Raw genomic sequence first — 10,656 nt, forward strand, 5'->3', positions numbered from 1 at the left:
ATGGATGGATGGATTGTAATAAGAGTTGTATGAGGCCCCAATAAAATGATTTAAAAAAAGAACTAGAGGAATGTTTGGGTTCCGTTGGTGCTATGGTACACCCTGGCTGACTTGTTCTTTTCTTGTGACCCTTCTGTGAGGGAATGTCCAGTTTTCTACAGATGGGCTGTGGGTCTCCTCTCCAACCCCCATAATTTGCATCAATATTTTTGTTTGTTTGGGATCTTCTGATGTCTGATACCTGATCCTGTTGACACCTCATGATCGATCACACAGGCTGGTGTGCTTCTTCCATGTGGGCTTATTGCTTCTCTGCTAGATGGCTACTTGTTTAACTTCAAGCCTTTAAGACCCCAGAGCTCTATCTTGTGATAGCGGGGCACCATCAGCTTTCTTCACATTAGCTTATGCACCCATTTTTGTCTTCAGCGATCATGTCAGGAAGGTGAAATCACAGAATGCCAGTTTATTAGAACAGAGTTCTTGCGTTGAGGGAGTACTTGAGTGGAGACCCAATGCCCATCTACTACCTTAATCCTTAATATTTAAATATATATACATAGACCTATGTTCCTATGACTATATTTATATATTAATATATTTACATATGGGCATGCCTATATTTGTACCTCTATAAGTGTCTTTTGCTTTCTAGTTCTTTCCTCTCCTTTTACTCTCCCCGTCCCGCTATCATGTTTGATCTTCATTGGACTCTCAGTACTTTCTCTCAGCTACATTGCACGTGATCAAACCCCACCAGGCATTCTATGTCCTACTCACCTCTGATTTTAGGTCTCTTATTGTTCCCTTCTTTCCTGCCCCCCACCCCCTTTCTCCCACCTCCTCCTCTCCCATGTCCCCCTGGAGCCATTGGTCCTGTTATTTTCTCCTTGGGACTGGTTATCCTGCCTGTCTCATATGGAGAGACAAGAGAAAAAGAAAAAGAAGGGGGTGGTGGCTATAAATAGTTCCAGGTCTGTCTGCTGACCCTTCTGATCATTTTCTAACCGGATCTGGTGAAGTGCACGCCCTGCCCACCAGTTCCAAAGTCTATTTTCGTTAGTCCTCATGGACATCATTGCTGGGCTCCCCTTGCTGCTGTGTTGCACTCCCTTTGTGTTTTGCTCCAGTGGGGGGCAGGGGTATCCAACTGGGCACAATACCGGCACTGTCTCCAGTGCCGCCTGCTCCCCATGGAGGGTCAGTGAGGGTCCGCTCTTTCATCACCAAGGCTAGATTTTCCGATGGATGCGTCTTCACTTCCAACTTTCTCATTCCAATCACCAGTAGCTATCATGCATCTTGATCTCATGTTTGATCCATTTTATCTTGGTGACTGGGGGTCTTTTGGGTCCCCTTCTTCAATTTCGTGTCCAGGGAGGGCTGCACTTGCCTCACCCTAGATCTACCAGAGCGGGCGTAGGATAAGTACTTCTCAGGAACTCGGAGCTCCTGGCCTTGAACCTAGTTCCCCAAGCCTCCACAACTCGCTTTCAGGATTGGGTTGGCCAGTGACCTTGTCTCGTGCCAGCTCCTTACAGCAGCTCAGCCTGGAGCTCCAGCTCACAAGCCCTTGTGTTGCAGGGGCAGCGACCGCTGCCGGCATTTTGTCATCAACCAGCTCCCCAACCGGCGCTACCTCATCTCTGGGGACACCCACAGTCATAGCAGTCTAGCTGAGCTCGTGTGCCATTACCAGGAGGAGCAGCTGGAGCCCTTTGGGGAGACCCTGGCTGCCGCCTGCCCCCGGGTAGGCCTGCTGCCCCACTTCCCCAGGGAGAGGGTGGCAGGGCAGCATGCCCGGGTCCCAGGCTGTCCATCATTTGCCCACGTGCCTCTTATCACTTCCCTCTTTCCTGGGGGCATTCCCTGCAGGACCAGGGTCCTTTCCTGGAAGGAGAGACTGAGGCAGCATCTTACTTGGGGTCAGGGAGGAGGTCTTGGTCCCCCTCCAGCAGTCCCTGGAAGGTGCCTGAAGGGTGGCCTGGGGCTTATGACCTCATGTCTGCCGTAACGACCCTTCCCCCCACAGCTGGAGGACGACGATTTGTATGATGCCATCACCGTGGGCCTCCCCCAGATCAACTCGGGCCTGGAAAGTCAACCCATCACCACGGCTCCCCCCACATCGGCCCCAAAGCAAGCTGCGGGGCCTTGCCCTGCTTCCAAAGCCCAGGTCTCCTTCCTGCACACAAAGAAGGGCTGCTGGGAGAGCCCCTGGAAGCCCTCTGAGGATGGCAGCATGGAGGTGAGGAGGGGTCTGGGCCCCCAGGTTCCAGGTCGCCAGCCAGCCAGGAGACAGTCGGGCCTGACAAGTCCTGCTGGCCATCCCTCCCGCCCCAGAGTAGCATTCCCAGTGGGTCCACAGCAACCCCAGGCCTGCTGGATTCGGTCCGGGGCTTGATTGGTTCCACATGTTGCTCAGGTTGTGTGGTTTCGGGCAAGTCACTGGATCTCCCTGAGCCTCCGTTTCCCATTGCTAAAATCACACGGGGCTTGGCTGAAAAGATACAAAAAAACTGAAAAAATCTCTGGTAGCTGCCGAGCAGGTGCGTGTGAGTCAGTATCTTATCGTCGTCCTTCACAGCACCTCACAGGAGGGACTCAGGGAGCGACTGAAATATGTGCTGGGCTCCCCAAGACTCTCCCCAGGGGTTCTGCTGCCCCTCTCCTTTTCTCACTCCTCTCTGGGTCATCCTCAAGCTCGCCACGCTTGTTCCCACCTTAGGACCTTTGCACGTGCCATGCCCCCCCCCTCACAGATGCCCTTCCCCACCAGAGAGCTGCATGCTCACACTTGCTTCACCCGGCTCTCTGCTCAAATGCCCCCCCCACCCCCACCCACCCCGTCCTTCTCTCTAGCCCCTGACACTGCTTTGCTCTCCCTTTAGCTCTGCTCATGACCCAACACGCTATTGTTTTAAGACGTAGTGTGATCGCTCGATTAGCACACACCGTATTGCATTGTCTAACTGCTCCCAGCAAACCCCATGCAGCATCTGGCTCACTGGAGTCACCGCCACCAAGGACAGTGGCTGCCACACAGTTGGTGCTGAAGGCATTACCCGAAGGATGGAATTAGGTTGGGCCTTCCTGGTGGGGGGTAGGGGCAGTGAGCGAGTGGGTCCAGGGGTCTCTGAGAGACCAGCACACCTCTTTGGAGGGAGCCTTATTGCCGCGCAGGGTGAACTTGGGCCGAGAGTAGAGCTGGTGACCCAAGGCTGTGAAAGACCCTATACCATGAGAGTGGACAGGGACCCTGGGGGTGTGTCCAAACACTACGTGCAGTGACCCGGTAACAGAGCAGGGTCGAGACAGGGGGCCTCAGCCTACATGAGATCACTTGTTACCTGGGAAACCCCGAGGCTCACAGCCACCTACCTCCTTGACTCAGGGGTCCCACAACCATACATCTCTATGGGGGCAGCCAGCCTCGTTGCTCTCCCGAGGAGCGGCTGGGTCGGGAGCATCCTAACGGCAGTGGTGCCCTTTCAGAGGATCTTTGCCCCTCTCTCCCCAGACCCCCATCAGGGTGCCCCCGCTCCCCAAGAGGAGTGCCTCCCTCCTGGAGGAGACTTGCGGAAACTCCGGTGACATCATCTACGCAGACCTGAGGAAGACAAGCCAGACCCCGCTAGCCCCGGGCATAGAGGGCTTCAGCAGGCAGGGACTGGGTCCTGCTGGCAGCCAGGCCTGGTCTCCAACCAGGGAGGTCCTGAGGAGGCCCTCACAGGGGAACCAGAACAGGCCTGATGGCCTAGGGCTTGTCCTTCCGGGGCTGAGCCCAGACCAGGGCCCAACGGTATCTCCCACTTCTTGGGGCTTCCTCCTGCCCCCTAGTTCTGAGGCCCTCGGGTCCCCAGAGGTGACCTGGAGCCAGCGGTCTCCGAAGCGGAGCCACAGGGCTCAGTACGGCTCACAGGATAGCTTGGCAGAGACCTACGAGCTCATTCAAGCTGGAGCTACCTACGAGCAGATTCCAGCCAGCTGGGCAGGCCATGCTGCCTCGGCACATCCTGGGCCCAGAGCCATCTACAGCCAGCTGTCAGGGCCCATGGACTGTGACTCCACGAGCCCCCCTGAGGTCGGGAACACCTATGAGCGGATCCCAGCAGCCAGGAGCAAGGAACCATGGCGGACGAACAAGGTAGGCTCTGGGGGTGGGCCAGCCCTCAGGGAGCACCTAAGCGGGGAGGGGGTACCTGTGGTCTCAAGGCACGGCCGGCCTGGTCTCCCCACTGCCCAAGTGGGAGAGGGAGCCACTAGGTGCAGCAGAAGCTGGGCCTTCCTTGTCTGCTTCGGTGCCCAGTGGCACCATCTATGGCCCCAATCTCACCCTGATGTGGACACCAAGACCGCCCGTTGGGGCCGTGGGAAGCCTGGGGCTTGGACTTGGATCTGTTCCCTTTTCTGGGTCCTTCCTCCCCGTGCGCCCCCTTAGAAGAGAACCGATGCTTAGCCCACACCTGGAGGGCGGGTGGTAGCCTCGGGCCCTTTGAGATGCTCATGGGAGCAGGTGGAAGTGCCCATCCCTCTCCTGACTTGGTCCCACTCCCAGGGCCCCAGCCCCCAGAACGTGGTGGCCAGACCCTCTGAGCCTGGGTCTCTCCTTCCCTGTCCAGGGACCCAGGCCCAGCATCTTCTCCCTCCTTGCAGCCTGACAAGCTCCGGAGGCTCTTCTTTGCGGACAAGAAGTACAAATTCTGAGGGTCTAAGCATCCAGCAGGCCCACACACGTGGGCCTCCTGGTCCCTGGGCTGTGGTTTCAGGGAGGCTCCCCGCTCGCCGGAAGACACACCTAGGATCCTCAGACCCGACCAACCTGCGGCCCTGCTTCCCCAGTGCCTGCTGCCCACCCATAGGAGGCAACCAGGGTTCGAGAAGAGTGGGGCTTGGCCTGAGGCAGGGGCCATCATACCCATTTCCCGGACAGGCTTGGTGAGGCCTGGGCTGCTGGGCAGGGCCTGTGCTCCTTGGACATCTTCCTAATTGGCCGAGACACTTCCTGGCCTGGCTCAAGACCAACCAATGCCAATCCCGTTCCTCGGGGTCTATCAGCAGGAAGGAGAGGGACCCAGGAGTCACAACCTTCTGACGCTGTCTCATGGACAAGAAGCCAGGGAACTGGCTGCCCTGGTTCTGACCCTGGAGTGCGCCCCGCTCCCCTCTGTCCCCACCTGCCCCAGGATCGCCGTGCATGCTGGACAGGCCCCAAGCCCCAACCACTTTTATGGTGCAGATGGGGAAGCTGGGGTCCAGAGAGGAGCAACAGCATGCCCAGGTCACTCCGCAGGGCAGGGCCTGGGCAGACAGCCTTCAGCACGGCAGGCCTAGCTTGGGCTGCTTCACTGGGTGGTTTCTGGAACCCTCCAGAAGGCCCTTGTGGTCACCCCGGCCTGATCAGGTCACCCTGGATTGCCTTCTGCCGTTAGGCTCTTCCTGGGCTTTAAGGGAAGCTTCTAGAACCCCCTGATGAGTCCCAGCCCTGCTCTGGCGGTCCTGCCCTCCAAGGACCCTAAGGATCCAGCCCTGGGCTTGACACCCAGGCCTCTCTCTAAAGCCAGGCAGCCTCTTCTTAGAGGCCCTTCCCTCTGGCCCCTTCCTGTTTTGTCCTCACTTCCCCTCTTACCCACCTGTCCCCGTGACCAGGAGGATGAACCATTGGCCTGCTGCCCCCAGGCCCCGGAAGCAGAAAGCAGAACTGGCCCCCAAAAGCCACCCTCACTGAGCCCCTGACCAGAGCAGGCACCCTTCACATTTGTGGGAGATCTACCCTCAGGTGCCTTGTGGCTCTGCAGCGTCACCTGACAACTAGGGGTTCTCAGGGAGGTGAAGGGGGGGGGGGCTGTGTGGACAGGGAAGCCCCCAGCCCCGTGGCTGACATGTAGTTGGCATACTATACATGCCAGCCTGCACCGACATCCTCATAAAGGGAGTAGAGATGAGTCTGGCCCTGCGTTCTTTGTGGGGTTCACACAGAGATGGGGGGCACTGGTGGGGCAAAGAGTGTCTAATGTGGGCGGGCCGGGCTTCACACGGAGAGCCAAGCAACCAAATGTACTGCCACCGCGTCCCTGCTCCTAGCGACCCCACAGGACGGGGGAGAACTGCCCCTGGGGCTTCCTGAGACTCTCCCCGAAGGAGCACATGCCGGCGTGCTCCCGTGGGCAGCGGGTAGTTCAAACTGACCGTGTGCACATCACAGCTCAATGCCTCCACCGTGCCACCCAGGGAAGTTCATGACTGCAAGGCCCAGGAGAGAAGGCCCGTCGAGTACCTTCTGACATGGGTGGGTGCAGGTCCTGCCCGAGACAAGAGCTCCGATCAGCAGACAACACTCGCCAGTGAGGTTCTCATGTTATTGGGAAGGGTGGACAGGGTGGTGCTCGGCCCCAGAGGCCCTTAGGCCCAAGGTGGACCTAGTTTCACATTGGGGGGCGGGGAGTGAGGGTACAGGTAGTGGGTGAGGTGTGGCCCAGCCTTGGGTTTTTGGAGAAAGATTGCATAGCTCATTAAAGCCCTGTCCCCACCCCAACCCCACCCCTTTTTTTTGCACTCTGCCCTAGGCAGCTGGGGGTGGGGGTGTCCCTCTGACTGTTAGGGATGGAGCCCGGTGGGGGTTGGGCAGTGGTGGAGAAGAGGGAGAGGTACCTGGAGGGGCCTCAGGTCTGGGTGGGACCACAGGGGCTTGGGAAGGGGCCTGCTCCTCACCGCTCACCCCATCCATCTCCCCTAGGTGAGGTGGTTTGTTTTTTGCTGAAAGGGCTACAGGAAATGTTCATGGGTGTAAACTCCAGAGGCTGGGGCTCCTTTCCCAGGGGGCCTGGGGGTCACATCTGTACAGACAGCAGGACTGTAGGGTAGGCTCCTGGGCCCTGCACCATGGCAGCTTCCTCAGATCCGGACGTGGAAGGTGCTGGGAAGAGAGTAAGAGGGGTCAGAGACCCAGTATTAAACGGCTGAAAAGCAAACCAGGTCCTCAGCCTGCCCTGCCAGCGTTCGGTGGGGTGGGGGGGTGGGGGGGGAGATGGGGGGGAGCTTTGCGGGAACCCCCCTAGCCAATCCATGCTGAGGTTCTTGTGTGGACCAGGCTTGGGGGAACCCGCTGCCCTGGGGATTCCAGCTCCCCCATCACAACCTCGGGACCCCAGGGCCCTGACCCTTCCCATGTCGAGAGCCTGGTCCTGCAGAAGTCCACAGCCCCAAACGTAACCTCCCGCCAGGGCCTGCTGGGTACCACTGCTGTCGTGAGCCGCCTGAGACACAGCCCGTAGGGTCCCAGGCAGCCAGGCTGCCTGGCTCTGGCCCCACGTGCAGGCCATGCTGGGCCCAGCCCACCCTCCCTCTGGGCAGTGGCACCTGAGAAAGTCAGGGGCCTTGGCGATCATGTCCTCAAAGTCGGCGAATCCCAGCTTGCCGTCCCCATCCAGGTCGGCCTCCTCGATGACCTTCTCACACACCAGCACCACCTCCTCCTCGTCCAGCTCCGACTTGGTCAGCCGCGCCAGGGTCATCTCGAGATCTTCCTTGCAGATGAAGTTGTCAGTGTTGAAGTCTGTCGGGGTTGGAGATGCTCCAGGCGGGGCTGGTGCCCCTCAGGGGTCCAAAGGGCCCGGTTCCTATGCCACCTCTTCCTTGGACACTCCTAAACCTGATACTTCCCCCCGCTTCCCAGCCTCTGGAGTCCCCAAAGCACCTCCACCTATACTCTGGGGACCCTGGATGCTTGTCCTGGCTGATAGAGGGTCCCCCCAGGCCCCAGTCCACCCACACGGGGTATCTGAAATCCTCATGTCCAATACATTTACACTCACGGCAAAACCGCACGAGGACTGGGCCCCCATCCTATACTGAGACCACTCAAGAGTTCAAAGCTGAGGCTCCCTGTAATATCAGGCCCAGGTCCACTGGCCTCCCTGGCCTCACCACACAGGGGATCCTGTTTGACCTCTACGGTCACGGACACTGACTCCCACACAGGGTCGGGATTCAACAAAGGCACAAAGCCCCTCCAAGTCAGAGCGGGATCCTGAGCTGGGCCTGTTGGGCTGGGCTGCTGCGGCCAGTCACAAGGGTCAGGAGGCGCAGAAGGCCCCGGGGGAGGGGCTTCATGGCTGACCTGTGCGCACACACACTAGAGAACATGGTTTATTCTGTGTGACAAAAGGCAGCGACGTGGCTCAGAGCCGGGAGTGGAGAAGTCAAGCTATCCTCCTCCCTGTTGTCAATGCATCCACTCGGTCTCTGCACGTGCCTCAGGTAGGGGCATCCTTCCATTTACCTGTCCACCACCTCCCAGCCATCCTTTGAGTCTCCGCTCCAACACCACCCGCAGGAGGGGACTTCCCAGAGGGAGGCGCTCCCTTGGGGATCCCTCCTTGCCTACTGACAGGGCACAGGCCTTCAGGGCCTTGATGGAGGTGGTAACCCTTGTTGTTTCTGAGCCCTCTCCAAGTCTGGGAGTCTGACGTGGATCCGTGGCTGAGCCAGGATGCTGGCTTAGATTGTCCTTGACTGCTCTGATCCGGTCAGGGCCTGGGCCTGGGTGTCCCCCTCTGAGGACTGCCCGGGATTCACCAGCAGAGCCACACAGGGCACAGGCGGCTTCCTTCCACTGTGGGAGCCCCATGGCTCACGGGGCCCCGGTGCCCCCTGGCGGCCTGTGAGGAGGCTGGGCCGGAGGGCAGGGTGGCGGCCTCCGTCACCACCAGGGCCACCCGGTTCAGGCCTCCAAGCCACAGAGTGCTCTTTCTGGACTATACAGCAGCCTTTCCCCACCTGACGCCCATCGGGGTACTGGTCCCCTAGTTCTCTTGTCCCGATTTACCTCTCCAGCTCAAGGTGACCCCTCATCCCTCCCATCCTCATCACAGTTGTCAGCCCCTCCTCTCCTGTCAGACCCAGCTTCAGTGCTACCCGTGTGACCCCTCCTCCTGGTAACCATCCCTACCTTGGGCGCATCCAGCCCCCACCTCTTCTGGCCTCAGGAACCCCACCCGATGGCCCTTACATGCATTGTGTCCCCCAGCCCCACGGTGGAGAGCTGGCAAGACCTGGTTGTGCAGGGACCCCCAACGCCACCACCCTCCACACCGGGGCGGCTCCGCACCGTAGATCTTGAAGGCGTAGTTTGCCTTGAGGTCTCGGGGCGCTGACTCGCAGAGCACGGAAAACATGTCCACAAAGTCGTTGAAGGTGAGGTTGCCTTCGCCGTCCTCGGAGAAGGCCTCCACAATCCTCTCCTTGAAGGGGTTCTCCTGAAGGTGACAGCGGGGACCCACCCCGGGGCGGGTCAGCTGAGGGGGCTCGGGGCCGGCTGCTCGCATGAGCGGCCTCATCCCGAGCCTCAGTTTCCCCATCTGTAACCCCTGGCCCGTTAGGCAGGACGACGCGGTGCGCTGCGAACGACGAGGTCGGCAGTCTGAAACCACGCAGGGGCCTTCTGCTCCTGCAGAGTGGCAGGCTCAGAGACAAACCCACAGGGGCAGGCCTGCCCAGTCCTGTGGGGTCGCGCTGAGTCGCCATCGCCTGGATAGCAGGGAGACTGTTTATAGGACTGAGCCGCACGGGCTCTGTGGCCTCCGGGGCTGTAGCTCTTTACAGGAGCCAAAGCCGTCCCCTGCGGGGCAGCAGCGGGGTTACAGTGCTGACCTTGCAGTTTGCAGCTGAGGGCTTCATCTCAGCACCACCAGAGCTCTGAGACGGAAATACTGGCTGGTGATGCGGGTGCAGTGAGTTACCACAACTGAAGCCCAGACCCGCTGCTGTTAGGTACGCTGGGACTCGGAGGTATCCTACAGGGCCAAGGGTGAGCAAACTGCCTCCTCTTCCTCCCCAGGGGCAGCTCATGGGTTTGAACCACTGACTTTGTAGCTAGGAGCTAAACTACGTGGAGTGCTACTGCGAGGCCTGGGTCACAGCAGAGCTTGCCAGGTGTTATATTACCCACTGCCATCTGGTTCATGCTGATGCATCGTGACCCTCAGAACAGAGTGGAACTGCCCACGGGGTTTCTTTCTAAGTCTTTCTGGGAGCAGACAGCCTCATCTTTCTCCTGAGGAGCAATGGTGGGGTTTGAGCCACCAACCTGGCAGTGAACAATCCAGCTTACCCCACTGCACCACCACTGAGACAAACCGCAAAGGCCTCACTGATCCAATGCAGGCTCACTGGAGGCAGCGGCAGGGACTATCCGCACCCAGAGGAGCACGTGGAGGCCCCGCCCTCAACGTTCAGAGCTATGGCCCAGCAAGTGACGATCACAGCCCGGCCATGGGCAGCCCTCAGCTCAAGTGTGTCCGGCCAACACCGTGGGAGACAGACGTGGGGCCAGGGGAAGCAGCAAGAGCCACAGAGCCAGCTCAGACACACATACCCTCTCCACTCCTCCCCTCAGCGGGCAACCACCGAGTGGTGTTGCTGAATACGACTCACAGGGCAGAATAGGATTATCACCATATGGTTTCCCAAGGAGCCCTGTGGTGTAGTGGTTAAGCACTGGGCTGTTAACTGTAGGATCAGAGTTCAAAACCACCAGCTGCTCCTCAGGAGAAAGAAGTGGCTTTCTGCTCCTGTAAAGAATTAGTGTCAGAAACTCTGACTGATAGGACCACTATCCATGGCAGGGAGTTTGGCTTTTTTAATAGGATTTCCAAG

General features: G+C 59.0%; 2 protein-coding genes across 2 annotated transcripts in view; one reads left to right on the top strand and one right to left on the bottom strand.

The window, feature by feature from the left end:
• Positions 1–4,707, top strand: part of SH2D7 (SH2 domain containing 7) — a 12,238-nt gene extending 7,531 nt beyond the window's left edge. Inside the window, exons 3-6 of the mRNA XM_004700025.1 lie at positions 1,585–1,750; positions 2,033–2,248; positions 3,521–4,147; positions 4,657–4,707. Of these exons, the coding sequence (XP_004700082.1) occupies positions 1,585–1,750; positions 2,033–2,248; positions 3,521–4,147; positions 4,657–4,707 (1,060 nt within the window). The remainder of the gene's footprint in view (positions 1–1,584; positions 1,751–2,032; positions 2,249–3,520; positions 4,148–4,656) is intronic.
• Positions 4,708–6,345: 1,638 nt separating this feature from the next.
• Positions 6,346–10,656, bottom strand: part of CIB2 (calcium and integrin binding family member 2) — a 20,146-nt gene continuing 15,835 nt past the window's right edge. Inside the window, exons 2-4 of the mRNA XM_004699719.2 lie at positions 9,110–9,257; positions 7,360–7,555; positions 6,346–6,916 (exon numbers count right to left, since the gene is read on the bottom strand). Of these exons, the coding sequence (XP_004699776.1) occupies positions 6,895–6,916; positions 7,360–7,555; positions 9,110–9,257 (366 nt within the window). The 3' untranslated portion in view covers positions 6,346–6,894. The remainder of the gene's footprint in view (positions 6,917–7,359; positions 7,556–9,109; positions 9,258–10,656) is intronic.

Source organism: Echinops telfairi, unplaced genomic scaffold, assembly GCF_000313985.2.
Source record: "Echinops telfairi isolate 266 unplaced genomic scaffold, ASM31398v2 ScPeMD7_7475;HRSCAF=8513, whole genome shotgun sequence".
NCBI lineage: Eukaryota > Metazoa > Chordata > Mammalia > Afrosoricida > Tenrecidae > Echinops > Echinops telfairi.